The sequence below is a fragment of the Myotis daubentonii genome, chromosome 6 (genome assembly GCF_963259705.1).
Source record: "Myotis daubentonii chromosome 6, mMyoDau2.1, whole genome shotgun sequence".
Lineage (NCBI taxonomy): Eukaryota > Metazoa > Chordata > Mammalia > Chiroptera > Vespertilionidae > Myotis > Myotis daubentonii.
In genome coordinates this window covers 47459493-47474611 of record NC_081845.1, presented here as the reverse complement: position 1 = coordinate 47474611, position 15119 = coordinate 47459493, and the positions used below count along the sequence as shown (strand labels likewise).

Below are 15119 nucleotides of genomic sequence, written 5' to 3'. Positions count from 1 at the left end.
AAAGCTCTGGTTGTAAAGCTTTGGTTTTTATATAGGGATTTAGATCTAATATTTCATCATTTCTCCTAACAAGTAATCCAATCCTGTTAGTATGGTAAGAGCAGCTATCAAGCAATAAATGATAGCTATTTCAGATGCATCAAACAATTTTAATCCTTTAACATGCTCATTTCCTATATATTTTCAGTTTGTACACAAGCTGTCTTTAGGCACAATCCCAATTCAGCATGCTTTGAGCCACTTCAGTTCAAACCTTCCAGGTACAAAGCTTTCTCATCACACCACCAATTGTCCAGGGCCTCACCCTCCATTTTTGGTGTTTAAGGGCATGGAGAAATATGGAGGAGGGGATGTCCATTCACAAGTGTTAGTTGGGACAGATGGCTCATTTCTGAGTGTTCAGTGTTGCTGGAGATAAGAGGGTTGCATCCAGTTCCCAAATGGCCTTCAAGACCTCCATTATTGTCTTTTGTGGTTAGGATGACCATACTGCCTCGTTTGTTCAAGACATTCCAGTTCATGCTATTGTCCCTGTTGTCCTAATATAATTGGTGCCCTTATCACTCCCAAGTGTCCCCGTTTGGGCGATAAATTATATGGTGGCCGTGTTTATGGTAGAACTTTGCCAAATCCACCCACTTGGGCTGCTTTTCCTTTATCAACTTCCTGGATCCCTGTTCTGCCTACTTTATGATTAACCTCCTTTCCTCTTCTCCTGACCTTGCTGACCCCAAATCTTCATCTCCAGGAATTCTTTTCTTCTTCTCTTCATGATGCAGAAAGTAAACTTTAGACCCAAACAATACTGATATGCAACCTGCACAGAGGGTCAGCATACATCGTTTGGATAGTCTGGTGCCATCATAATTAATTATTCTAAAACCATCCCTGATCCAGCGCCCATCAACAAAGGAGTCTCTCAGACTTACTAAACCAGTCTATCATGGCAGACGGGGCTCAATCATGTACTTTTCCAGAGCTTCACAGGTGATTCTCACAGGGGTCACTGTGTAGTCCTGGCTCCATATGTACCAGGCACCTCACATGTCATCTCACTTAATCATTAGAGTCCCAGAGGGGCAATACAGTGTGTAGTAGCTAGGAGCACCAGGTTTTAAAAATAACGTACTAGGGCAGCAATTTTTCAACCAGTGTGCTGCAAGAATCTTTTTAAAACATGTAATACCTGACTATTTAGTCAGGGGCACTGAACTCTTCCTTTAGATTTGCCGGAGTCCATTCATTGTCTTCACTAGCTGAGTTTAGACAGAGACCCCCAAAAGCTAGTAACCTTTGAAGTCCTAGCAAAGGTCAGGACTGTGCACCACCCAGTTAATCTAGGAACCACCCAGTTAATTTAGGTAACAGTAGTTGAAGCATCATCCCCACCTTAGTTCACTTAATTCCTTAGATACTTGTGTAGATCCTTGTTGATTATTGTTGATCAGATACTCTGCCTATTCCTGGAAATTGTCTGCTGATCTGTGTGTCATTGAAACCTCCTTACCCTAAGGGCTACTCCAGATCAATAAAAGATTGGAGCGGCCTGAGCATCTGTGGAAGTCCCTCTCCTTGAGTTGGACTTGCCCGCCTGGTCCCCAATATTTTAAAATTATCTCGTGTCATTTTTCTCTCATTTGTGTGCGGCTCCTCTTTCAGATACCGAACCCTACTCCACGCGGGACGTGGAAGGAAACACTCAACATAGATTGTCAAATAAAAATGTGACAACAGCCGAAACCGGTTTGGCTCAGTGGATAGAGCGTCGGCCTGCGGACTGAAAGGTCCCAGGTTCGATTCCGGTCAAGGGCATGTACCTTGGTTGCGGGCACATCCCCAGTGGGGAGTGTGCAGGAGGCAGCTGGTCGATGTTTCTCTCTCATCGATGTTTCTAACTCTCTATCTCTCTCCTTTCCTCTCTGTAAAAACTCAATAAAATATATTTAAAAAAAAAATGTGACAACAGCCAATACAATAGCCATCCAGTGTGACTGCCCTGTCTTTAACCATAAATATATAGGTCATATGATAGTGCTGCATCTTATTGCTCACATTGCATAAGGTTGCATCTGATTAATTCTCGGTATCAGAAATTTTCATATACAAGTATAGGCACCTGATTTTTTAAAAAATTTGTTTGAATACTGTTAAAATGCTTTATTATTTTTTTCTTTATTAAGGTATTACCTGTGTGTCCTTATCCTCCCATTCCCCCCCACCCCCCTGCTCATGCCCTCACCCCCCTAGTGTCTGTGTCCATTGGTTATGCTTACATGCATGCATACAAGTCTTTTGGTTGATCTCTCCCCCTACCCCCACCATCCCCGGCCTTCCCTCTGAGATTTGACAGTCTGATTGATGCTTCTCTGTCTCTGAATCTGTTTTTGTTCATCAGTTTATGTTGTTCATTATATTCCATAAATGGGTGAGATCATGTGATATTTATCTTTCTCTAACTTATTTCGCTTAGCATAATGCTCTCCAGTTCCATCCATGCTGTTGCAAATGGTAAGAGTTCCTTCCTTTTAACAGCAGCATAGTATTCCATTGTGTAGATGTACCAGTTTTCTAATCCAATCTGCTGATGGGCACTTAGGCTGTTTCCAAATCTTAACTATTGTAAATTGTGCTGCTAATAACATAGGGGTGCATATGTCCTTTCTTATTGGTGTTTCCAGTTTCTTGGGATATATTCCTAGAAGTGGGATCACTGGGTCAAATGGGAGTTCATTTTTAGTTTTTTGAGGAAACTCCATACTGTTCTCCACAGTGGCTGCACCAGTCTGCATTCCCACCATCAGTGCACGAGGGTTCCTTTTTCTCTGCATCCTCACTAGCACCTGTCATTTGTTGATTTGTTGATAACATTTCTGACAGGTGTGAGATGGTACCTCATTGTTTTGATTTGTATCTCTTGGATGATTAGTGACTTTGAGCATGTTTTCATATGTCTCTTGGACTTCTGTATGTCCTTTCAAAAAATATTTATTTAGGTCCGTTGCCCATTTTTTGATTGGATTGTTTATCTTCCTTTTGTTAAGTTGTATGAGTTCCCTGTAAATGTTGGAGATTAAACCCTTATCGGTGATAATATTTGCAAATATGTTCTCCCATGCAGTGGGCTTTCTTGTTGTTTTGTTGATAAGTCCTTTATCCATTCTGAGTTTATTTTTGTGTAAGGTGTTAGTTAGCACCTGATTTTTAAAGTCACTTTGGAGCAAAAAGGGTAGGTAATTACTTATTTTTATAAATCAATAAAAATTAAACCAATTTTTCTTGTCTGATCAGGAAAAAATATATTTTTTGGGTTTGCCACAGAATTTTAGTAATTAGTTTATGTGTGCCACGAGATGAAGAGTTGAAAATCGTACTAGAGTTTAAATGCAGGTTCCAACACTTATGAGGGTAGCTTTGAAAGGTTACTTTAGATCTGTTTCAATTTTCCCTGTAAAATGTGGTTAACAGTACTTATCCTCGACCTGTGGTAAATATTAAGCAAGCTAATAAAGTACCTAGTACAAGAATTGCTTTTAAGATGTTAGTATTACCTGTTTTACAGTCAAGGACATTTCCACAATCACATGGCTAGTGGTGTAGCTGAGATCTATAGGCAGGTTTTCTGGGTCCAACTCGATTCTTTCTGTGATACCACTACTACCCAAACACTCTCCTATATGTAATAAAAAACAGGAATAGGCCAATGAATTATATGGGAAGTACTTTATTTTATCATGTGACACCACATAACAGCCACATTTTTACAGCTGCCCAACCACAGTATAGATTTGAATAGGAAAAATGGCTCAGAAATAGCAGTATTAGTGATTCAAGTATTGATCTTTATTTGATAAAGGATAGCAGTTTTGATGATTTACCAGAGTTTTAAAATATAATTTTATACTGAATTCTTTTCTTAAAAAAGAACTATTTTTAATTAAACTAGGTATAGTCACATAATGAAACTGCATTTAAAAACATGCTTAAAATTCCCATCTGTCAATTTTGCTCTTAGTATTAAAAATGCCTAATTCTAAAATCATGCTGAAGGCCTCCACGTCTCTTACAGTATTTCTAAGGGACTAACTGGGAAGTAATGAATGTCTATCTTCCTTCAGAAAGACAGTGATAACCTGGAATTTTTCTTACCATATTTCCCAATATACACCTTATGCCCTTTTTAGATATGCTTATTGGAACAGCAGAAAAATACAACAGGACTGTGAAAACCTAAATTCTAAGCCTATGTCATAATTATAAATAGGTCAAGAAAGTCATATTTGTTATCTTTTATTGTTTTTATCTTCACAGTAACCCTTAGAGTTAAGACAGCATTACAATCATTTATAGAGGAAATCATTCTCAAAGAGGTTACACAATCCAGCCAAAATCTCACATGTAATAACATAACAGAGTTGAACTTATAGTTTTGCTCAAGACCCTAGTACAAGTATGTGTTGTGCTCATAAATTTGTTAAATATGCCCTAACTGGTTTGGCTCAGTGGATAGAGCGTCGGCCTGCGGACTCTAGGGTCCCAGGTTCAATTCTGGTCAAGGGCATATACCTTGGTTGCAGGCACATCCCCAGTAGGGTGTGTGCAGGAGGCAGTTGGTTGATGTTTCTCTCTCATCAATGTTTCTAACTCTCTGTCCCTCTCCCTTCCTCTCTGTGAAAATCAATACAATTTATATTTTTTAAAAAAAAATTGTTAAATGCAGCAACAATTTCCCAGGTCCCTTCCAGTGATCACATTTTATGCTTCTACTTGCTATTTTCTTTCAACCAGCATTTAAATGAGAAAATATGTATATTTGGTCACCAAATTTATCATGGTTCTTTGATTTAACCATTCTTTAAAATTTTCTTGTATTTTCACCGTAAATCCAAAGAATTTTTTTTCCTTTTTTCAGATGGCTTCCACTACTGCCTGCCTCTATGAAAGCTCTTGGACTTACCTGTTTGCTTGTCAAAGTACAGATTTGCTAAAATTTTAAAACACTAATTCTTTTCTATAATTTTAAGTTATTTCAAAATTAAATTTTAAAAAGGCCTTACTAATTCTTATTCCCTGTAGTAATAAAAATGTATTTTTTATTGGTTTTGTATCCAGTTTCCTGTCTGCCTTTAATTGGGAAATACTGTTGTTCTACCTCACTGTCAAGCCTCCCTTTCCCTAACATGAAAATGTCAGTCATAAGAGTCAGGAAAGCTCTCACTTTCACTATTCCATAGGAAGAATAAACTAACCACCTGAACTGGAAAGTTAAACTTTAAGTGTCAAATAAGGGATTCAGGACATTTCCTAAGAGGTCATACGACCAACTTAAATGCTGATATGCTTAAAATAACACTTAAAATTAACTCTTTTATGTGCAATAAATTTATATACCTGCTAGTTAGTCATGCTGATATTACACCTGCATACATGCCTAAACCAAATTAAAGTTGAAAACAAAATTTATTCTATCAGCAGAGGTCAATAAATAGGATGCACTCATAAGGAGAAGGGAGCTTTAAACATTCAGTAATTTATATAACTTAATATGCTAAAAATGAGAAAATAAACAGGGCATGGGGATAGGAAAAGTAATTCCAAGAGTTCCTTCATTTTGCTTGAATTGCTTTCTTGTCTTCAGGAGGGAAGATTTTGACTTCAAAAGTAACGAAATATTTGAGAACGGAATTTACATCTTTCTGTTCTAGATGGTATTCTTCTGCTATTTTCTCAGCAGTCCATGTATCTGGATAAAGTTTATGATTATTGAGAAGTGTCAAAGCCTCTACAATGGAAACTTTGCCTTTGGGAATGTTCTCAATATTTATGTCAAAATGATTGCCTTTCGGCAATCTGAACTCCTTTGGCTCTTGAGGTGTTCCAGCATCTTTGTCCTAGTGTCAAAAGACAAAAACAAACAAAAAGGCTTTCAAGATGAGAGAAAAGATTTGACATCTACAGACATGCTTCTCAAATCTCCACTGTTCTTCTTCAAATAAATACTACACATGCTTCTCCAAACTACATTTTCTCATTATGATGAGCCACAGTTCAATGGCAATCACATCACCATTTAATCACTATAGCTCAACCGTCATGAAGAAATTCAGGTAATTCTAGAAAATAATACTCGAATGTATACCATCTATTCCCATTATTTCATTTGTACAGAATATTAAAAGAACAACTGGATTAGGTTAAGACTGCTTTAGAAGGGCAGGACTCTTGACACTGACCTAAGTTTACTTGATGATCTCCATTCTGAGTCTAAGTTTTGCATTTCATATTCAATGCCTTCAAACATGGGGAATGAATTTAAATATTGCCAGAGATATCCCCTCTTCAGAGAAAATAAACAAATGCTTTTAATACTCCAACAAACATAAATAAAACATTTTATGCACACCCATCTTTTCACCTGTCTGTACAGTAAAACCTCGCTATAACAGGCTAATTTGGGTGAGGAGGTGTCTGTTAAAGCCAAAAGTCCATTATACAGTAAAGTAGGTTTTCTGAATACATATGTTAAAAAATTGACAAATTAGTTTACCTATTTTTACTTATGTAGACATATGTAATTTAAATTAAGTATGTATGAAAAGTTTAATTTCACAGGAAAGTTTTTTATATGTATTACTATAATTTTAAATTTATACTGAATGGGTCTAGTAAATGTGTGCATCAACCGGTCACCTTGAGCAAACAAATGCACAGGGCTGGGGCGTGGCTTAGCTCACATGGGAACATCGGCCTTCACCCCTTAAAACTGCTACAGAAAGCCATGCCACAGACAACGGAACCATAACCTCCAGTGATGAAGTGTGATCATTCCCCGAGCTGTGACTCTTAGATTTAAATATGTAAACTACAGTTGCAGATATGTAATATTTATGTATGTCAGTGAAATTACTATAGTGTTTTTTCCAGCACATGGCCTTTCACTACATTTTGTTAAAAATAACAGTGAATTAGTAACAAAAAAAAGCCTATTAATTTGGTTATAAGTAAATCTTGGTTAAAAGCATTTTAAAGTTTACAGGATATTAATCTTTGCATGACTAGAAATTTAGTCCATTAAATCGAGGCTGTACCATCCAAGCTTAATCCTTGAATTTGTGCTCTGTATTTATTTCATTCATTACCTACCATGCCAATCGTTCATTCCCTTTTTCCCTCTTGCTTTCACTTGTATCCTGCCTAATGCTGCTGTTTGGTCCAAATGCAAAAATGCTGTAGTCACCTTTAAAAACACCCACAAACCCAAACCCAAAATATCCTTTATGACCAGTTTTTTTCCTTCTGATTAAGCTTTACAAAAATAATTCTTTTTTTAAAATTTCTAATCCATAAGACACTTTTCAGGCTTTATTTGAACTCACTAGAGCACCTGAAGCTTGGTTTCAATGCCACCCTTCTCCTAGTTTCCCATCTTTCTCTCCAGTGGTTCCTTCTTTGTTTTCTTTGTGGACTGCTTCCCTTCAGCTGCCCCTTAAATGTTAGTGTGCCCCAAGTTCTGGCCTGGGCCCTCTTTTCACCCTATACTCTATTACTCTTCCTAAGTAATCCCACATGCCACCTTCAGTTTCATTACTACCTACATGTTAATTACTTTCAAATGTGACCTCTAACCTAGACTTTCTCCTTACTTCCAAATTTCCAAATGCCTAATGGGCATCTTTACTTAGATAATCTACAGGTACCGCAAAATCAACATATCCAAAACTGAACTTACTCCTTTCCTCCGAAAACCTAATTCTAGCCCCATATTCTCTATCTCAGTGACTAACATCACCTACCTCCCATATCCCATTCCAAAATTCAAAGCTTCTCTTATGTCATGTTATACCTGACACCTCCCTCTCCCTCACTCATAATATCCAATCAGTGACCAAATCCAATTGATACTGTCCCTAAGTCCTTCTCAAAGCCATTCACTTCTCTCCTAGTTACTAAATCACCTTAGTCCAAGCCAATGTCTCTTGAGGAAATTACTGCAAAAGCCTCTTAACTGGTATTCTCTCACGATAAAACACATTTTGTTCTCTCCTAACCCACTCTCAAAACTGTCCTTATTAAACCCTGGCAGCCCATCTATGTCTCTCTCTCACATCAGTGTTTCTCCCTCTCCCTTCCTCTCTGTAAAAAACAGTAAGACAATTTATTAATTAATTTAAAAGTAATTATTTGATGTATGATAGGCACAGTATCACTGATGTCTAGAGATATCACAAATGAATTGCCAGAAAGAAAAAAGGGACAAAGAACATAAATAGGTACCTTCAACCTTTTTTTATCACTCTCCCTTGAACCTTTTAGACTTTCCTAATAACCCCTTTAAATTTTGACACCCCTATATATCTCCTTATGCATTGTATCTATATATCATGTTTTACATGTAAAATCTTTTTTTTTTGCTCTCCAAAAGCCAGTTTTCAAATGCATGATTTAACATGAGAGAAACAACGTTTATGGAAGTATTATTCAATACCTGCCTAAAAATAACAAAGAACATGAACATCAACTCCTATTATCTTCTTTATGTGAGCATTTGGTGATACCTAAACCCAGTTACTTCTACTACATGTAATAATGTACAAGCTTTATTTTACACATGAGCTTTATTTTTCTTTTCTATTGAAAAGTATACTAGTAACTATATCTTTGTCAGTCTATTACCTATCCAGAGAGAGACAGAACAAGAGAATTTTAGAATGGAAGAAAATCTGGAAGTTGTCACTGGCACTTGCCACTTCTTTAATCAAACACTTCCCCTTACTTAGAACTTTCCTGCCCTCACAAACTCATCTGGTTAACTCCCATGCATCCCTCAGGCGTCAGCCTGCATGTCACTTCCTCAGAAACCATCCCTGATCCCCCAATCTCAAACAAGTCCTCCTGACACACTCACAGTGCCTATATTTCTCCTTCATATCAGTAATTACACACTGTAGTTGCTCATTTGTTTCATGCCTGTGTCCCTCCTGATACTATAAGCACTGTGAGAACAAGGACTAGGTTTATTTTGTTCATCACTATATACAATGCGCTTATATCTGGCAGTTATATATGGATTTACACATAGATTCCCATTCTCAATGTATTCTTCTACGTATCCTATCTGAACATATTCTTAACAATCAAACAAACACCACCAATACACCACTAAAAGAATCCCTGAAATTAAAACATACCTCAATACACTGAAGGGTAAATCAATAACTATATTTTTATGGTTTTCAGAGAGGAAGGGAGAGGGAGAGAGAAACTTCAATGATAAGAATCATTGATCGGCTGCCTCCTGCACACCTCCTGCTGGGGATAGAGCCCAAAACCCAGGCGGGAGCCCTGATGGGGAATCCAACTGTGAGCTCTTGGTTCATAGGTCAAGGCTCAACCACTGAGCCACGTGAGCTGGGCAAGAAAACAGTATTAAAGCTCTCCTTTGGTCATTCAAATGGACACCCAGTACAAATACCTTGCCAAATCTTACAAATTCTGAAATGATATAAAATAATCCACACAGCTGCATTCAATCAATAGTTTCACAAATCTTTTGGAATTTTGGTAAATATGCAATGCACCGAGGCCTGTGAGCCTTGCTTAGACCCCGGGTTTAAACTTTGCCAGGGCACTGTATTCTGGTGGCGACCACACTGACAGGTCACAGCTGCAGAGCACCTCACTCCCTTTCACTACCTGCCACACTTCTCCGATAGCTGTCCTGGAGTCCAAAAGGGTGGAATTCTTTACAGAATGAAAACACACATTACCTGCGCAGAAGACACCGGATCTCTGGAATTAACGTACACATCTCTCAGTAATGACAGCAATTTGTCATCTTTCCTACCAATTTCTCCCTTAATATCCGCTTCGCCTAAGGAAAGAAAATGAATGTCAACAAAATTAAAACCAAGTAAGAATGCCCTCTGAGTCCCTCCTAAACACTTCACACACGACAGTCGCTATTTGCGTTAAGAAACGCTCGCTGGAGCAGTACGGAAAGTATTTTACAGCAAACCAGCACGCTAGGTCGCTCTGCGGAGACGCCTGCTGAACACTTCCGCTGCCCAGGAGTCCCTGTCGCCAGCGGCCAACCGGGCGGACAAAACGCCGGCGAGGACCGCGGCGGCGGGGCCACCCGCGGGACGTCACCCCGGGACTCCGAGGTGCGGAGCCGCCACTCCAAGGGAGGCCTCAGGGACCGGCTCAATGTCACCGGCCCGGCGGCCCCACCGGTCCGCGCTCGGCGGACCAAGCTCCTGCGGCCCACTCGGCCCGCCCCCCCCCGCCCGGGACCCACAGCCACCCGCGCGGCCCCGCCCACCACCCGCTCCGGGAGCCGCGAGCCGGCCCCGCGCGCCCCCGCACCACTTACCGCTCATCTGCTCCCGCAGGAGGCTCTTGGTGGAGGGGTGCCTGGGGGCGGGAGAGGGCTTCACCTTGCTGATCTCCCGGGCCGCCCGGTTCTCCAGGTTGAAGTTCCTGATCGCGCGAACCACCGCGGCCCCCATCTCTTCACAGCATGATGCCCTCAGGTTCACGCTGCACGTGGGAAACCCGGCAAGGGCGACCTCGGGACACACGGAGCATGCGCAAGGCAGGGATCGACCCGGAGAACGGGAGCAGAGTGCGCGCCGTTTGCCCCCTAGCGTTCGGGAGGGCTCACGCCGCGCCGCCGCCTCCAATGAAGCAAAAGGAGCGCTGCTCTCCGGGGCGGGGCTCACGGGCGGAGGGGCGGGGCTCAGGCGGAGGCGGGGCTCAGGCGGGGGGCGGGGCTCACGGGCGGAGGGGCGGGCTCAGGCGGGGGGCGGGGCTCACGGGCAGAGGGGCGGGGCTCACGCTGGTTCTCCGCTGTGGAGGCGCCTGGGGACTCCCGGGAAGCTTTAAAACAGTTCCAGGCCGCGCACGCTTTCCGATTTCATGCCTCTGGGGTGAGGCCCGGCATTGGCTCAAGCTTCCCACGTGATTCCAAAGTTGCAGGACGAGTAGAGGAAGTCACAGGAAATTGACCTTGAAGTCCTTTCACAGTCCGTGCCGCGAAAGAGGAGCCAGTAGCGATGGCAATAGTTGCACCCGGGTAAAGGAAGGTTCGGGAAATGCCCTTTCTTGCCTTTGTGAAAGGAACGTCGTGAACGTGTATTCATTTTGGATGAATATTTGTTCTCTGTCATTCTTATTTAAATACCCTTATTTTTCTGTCCCCTTACGTGGTGCATTTCTGAGCCACCGTGTTCTCTCTTTTTGATTTTTTTACATCCCGCTGTTGTAATTCCTTTGACCTAATTTTACTGATTTCACTTACGCTGCCCTTTCTTTTCTCTTTATTTTTTATATTAATTTGCGTTATTTGTCCATTCTATTAAGTGCTGAGTAACCGCGTCATTCCCGTTTTTCCCTGCATTACTCCTTTCTTTTTAAGCCAGAGAAACCGTGTAACTTAATGGAAGGAACAGCCAATTAAACAGGAAAAAAAAAATACACGGGTGTTGTGTTCTCTCCCTCTCCCTTCCTTCCATTTCTGAGTGGTTCACTGTTGCTGATTTTATTTATTGAAGATTGCCATTAGTCCATATTAAAGAACCTACCAGAAAGTAGCAGGGTTTCCAAAGCTACAATATTTCACAGGCTGTGGCTGCAGAGATGTTTTTGGTGTTCCCAGATATGCTCAGCAAAGTGAAGTTCGTTGTGTTTTCTTTGTTTTGTTTTGTTTTTTAATCGCTTAAACACAAGAAAGAGTCCAGGTAAAGATAATCTAATTGAAGTAATAATAATTTTTAAGAAAAGAATTATAGTAAAGAAAGGGCAGTTTTATTTAAAGAAAACTACTGTCATTATTAAATATACTTAATCATAACAAATGTCTTACAAGGACCCTCGCTTCACCATTGATTATTGTGAAGTTTTTACTGGGATTGGTATACGGTTAGTTGATAAGTTATCCTGAAGGTGGCAGGCTACTCCAAGGTTTCCATCTTTGCGACGTAAGCACGCTCCGAACTGCTTTCTAGTCCAGGTATTCCTATTTCCACGGGTGCCGAGAAATTTTCATCCACCTCATCATGTCCATGAGCTTCAAAAATTATGGTAGCAATTCAAGTCATTGTTAAAATATTTTAAAAGTGAAAAACGATTTTCATGGAAATTCCACCAGATTTCTGGCAGCGTGAAAAGTAATGTTAGACAAAAGTGACAGGAAGTGTAGGTTGCTGTGGGGATTACCACATAAAGAATTCCTTGAATTAACCACATTTAGGTAGAGTCCGGATTGACCTATGCCAGCGGCTTTGCCTAGTTCTGGCTTGATGCTGCTCAGGCCTGCAAAGAACCAAAGACAAGGCAGAGATACTCCACCAGAAATGCACAACTGGCTCTCACCCCTTGGGAATCATCATGGAATTAACACTTGAACCACAAATGCATAAATCCAGCTCTTCTTGTCAAAACATAAATTAAGAGGAAGTCTGAATTCAGAATCCCCCTGGGCTTAAGGGTCAAAGTCAGGTCTCCAACTAGCTTGCTGCTCAGAATGAAGCATCTGTCTGAGAGGAGTGTTATGATAGGTGCGTTTTGCTGAATACCTTAGGATACAAATAAAATAGATCCAGGGTCTTGCCAACACATTAGAATGTAAATTCTATGAGGAAAGGATTTTTTTTATCCATTTTGTTTACAGCTGTATTCACGTTGAACAGTGCTTGGTACACAATAGGAACTGAATGTCAAGTAAATCTCAAATGAACCCAAAGACAAGCAAGTCCCCTGAGGTGGAATCCAGACCCTAAACAGGTTCTCTTTGTTTCAGAAATGAGTCCTTGTGAAAGCCACTGGAGACTTCCAACATTTCTTGGTGGCCAGTAATTGCATAATTTCATTCTCATATCTTCTTTGACTATGACTTCTTCGTCTCCCTCTTTCCTTTGTAATATTCTTGTGATTACAAGGATCTAACATGAATAAATCCAGAATAATCTTCTATCTCAAGAGCCTTAATCACATCTGCAAAGTACCTTTTGCAAGTTCTTGGGATTAAGAGGTAGACATCTTTGGCGTGTGTGTGGGTGTTGGGGAGGGCAGGGATGGGCATTGTTCTGCCCACGATAGTCATCATCTTCAGAATATTCATATATACTGATATAGCTATGATCATGTAGTAAAAGGCAGATAGAATGATGGAGAAAATGCCCAGTACAGGCATTCCTCCAGTTACGTCGGACGACATGCGTTATTTCATGATTACGTCGCCATCTCCTATATATTAAAAAAAAAAAACAAGCTCCGTCATTTCGACGTATGTACATATGTGCTTTTTTAAATTTATTATTTATTTACCACAAGTAAAGGTCAGGAATTGTTATCTTTCTTTTAAATTATTTTTACTGTTTCACTTCGTTACTACTGTGTATGTGCTCCATGTGAGTGACGTAGGTGCTTATATAGGTGGGTGCTGACTTACGGTGAAAATCACGTTAAGTCGCGCCATAGGAACGGATCTCCGACGTTCATTCAGCTCCATGGAGTTTATATTCCAATGAAATTACCTAATTGTTGAAAGAATAAAACCAACCCGTTTGGGTAGTAGTACTCTTTCTCTCAGGTTTGCCTAAGAGCCATGGTAGCTCACTAGTAAATTTGACACTAATGTGCCAGGTCAGCTCTGCCCAGGGAGGCAATTCTTATGTTCCAAGCCTCTCATCTTCTCTGTATCTGAGAAGCCTCCGTGAGCAAGAGTATGAATCTGCCTTGTATATAAAGCAACATGACCCGTTTCCCTAATTACAGCATCTTAGAGATGCCAGAAGTCCACCACTTGTCTTACTCTCCTTCCCATTGTTTCCATCTTGGTTTAGAATTTTACAATTTCACCCACCCATTTCTTTCATTGCATTGATACTTTTCTCCTCTTTTCTGCCAGCATACACTTTTAAAAGGCAGGTCCTCGTGGGGATGGCAAGCCATTTGTGGAAGAGTTTATCAGTTCTCTGAACTGTCAGACTGGAAGGAGATAGCTGTCTGAAAAGCAGGGGGAGAGAGGAGGAAAGCAGAGACAGAGATTACTGGGGGGGAAAAACCCATAGAAAATGAGAGAGAAAGGAACAAAAACGTAGTCTGAGGCAGAAAGGAGCATCTAGAACTCTTAACATGGCCAATGAGGCTCCTCTCCTGCAGCTTCTCTTATGTTTCTCCTCGTCCAAACTGTTTAGAAATGAACAACATTGAAAGAAAGAACTATCAAAACCTGTGGAAGGAAATGTGTGGGTTTCTAGTGAATACATTTCTTAGAACACTAGAAAGAGTGGAGGTAAGTAAGTATGAATTAAACATTTAAATCAAAACACAAGGAAAAATATCAAAATAAATTTAAAAAATTTTTTAAGGACTGATGATAAATCAGAACTTAATTTTATAGAAAAACACAGTTCTTTTAAAATATACAATCTGAAAAATTTAAGTAAAAATAAAGGCACAAATAAAACCCCTTAGAAAATTTTTTTGGAAGGAATATGATCACAAATATAAAGACTTATTTTTAATTGAGAGAAAATGATATGTACAGGTTTGTATACAACTTTGATATGTGTTTCCTCCCCTTAAGTTACTTATTTCTAACCGACAGAATATGGCAAATGTGAACAGAGTTGAGTAGAACAGAATAGAATAGGGACAGATATAGCACACAGTCTACTAGAGAGACTATGGTCACGTTCATTATTAGCTCATGTTAGATAAGACTCCATCCTAGGAGACAGAAGTGAGCAATTCTGTTGGTCTTGATGAAGCAAACCACCGTGTTGTTACCTGTCTTTCAGAAAAGCCGTGTGGCAAGGAATTCCAGGGGCCTTTAGAAGATGAAAGCAGCCCCCAAGTGACAGCCAGAAAGAAACAGGTATCTCAGTCTCACAACCACAAGCGACTGAATTTTGCCAACAATCCCATGAGCCTGGAAGAGGTCTCCAAGCTCCAGAAATTAACATAGCCCAGTCAATACTGTAGAATCATTTCCATTTATTCACTAAATATATTTAGTTACATTCAGCACCCATTATTAATAATAAATTTAATCAGCTAAGACTAGAAAAAAGTTTCATTTACTTGATAAAGAGTTCACATTTAAAATTATAGAAAAT

At 40.1% G+C, this 15119-nt stretch overlaps 1 protein-coding gene across 1 annotated transcript; it reads right to left on the bottom strand.

Annotated features, from left to right (window-relative positions):
* Window positions 1-3703: 3703 nt before the first annotated feature.
* On the bottom strand, window positions 3704-10604 carry NDUFAF4 (NADH:ubiquinone oxidoreductase complex assembly factor 4). Its single transcript, XM_059700896.1, has 3 exons — window positions 10370-10604; window positions 9765-9868; window positions 3704-5888 (listed from the first exon to the last, which is right to left on the bottom strand). Exons 1-3 carry the CDS (start codon window positions 10503-10505, stop codon window positions 5604-5606), a joined length of 525 nt encoding a protein of 174 aa, XP_059556879.1. The 5' UTR covers window positions 10506-10604; the 3' UTR covers window positions 3704-5603.
* Window positions 10605-15119: the final 4515 nt, after the last annotated feature.

Excerpts from the sequence above, each read along its gene's own strand:
- NDUFAF4 (XM_059700896.1), bottom strand. The coding sequence starts at position 10,505 with ATGGGGGCCGCGGTGGTTCGCGCGATCAGGAACTTCAACCTGGAGAAC. Across the intron at positions 9,869-10,369 it reads CCTGCGGGAGCAGATGAGCG|GCGAAGCGGATATTAAGGGA; the intron begins GTAAGTGGTGCG and ends TTCTTTCCTTAG. Across the intron at positions 5,889-9,764 it reads ATCCGGTGTCTTCTGCGCAG|GACAAAGATGCTGGAACACC; the intron begins GTAATGTGTGTT and ends TTTTGACACTAG.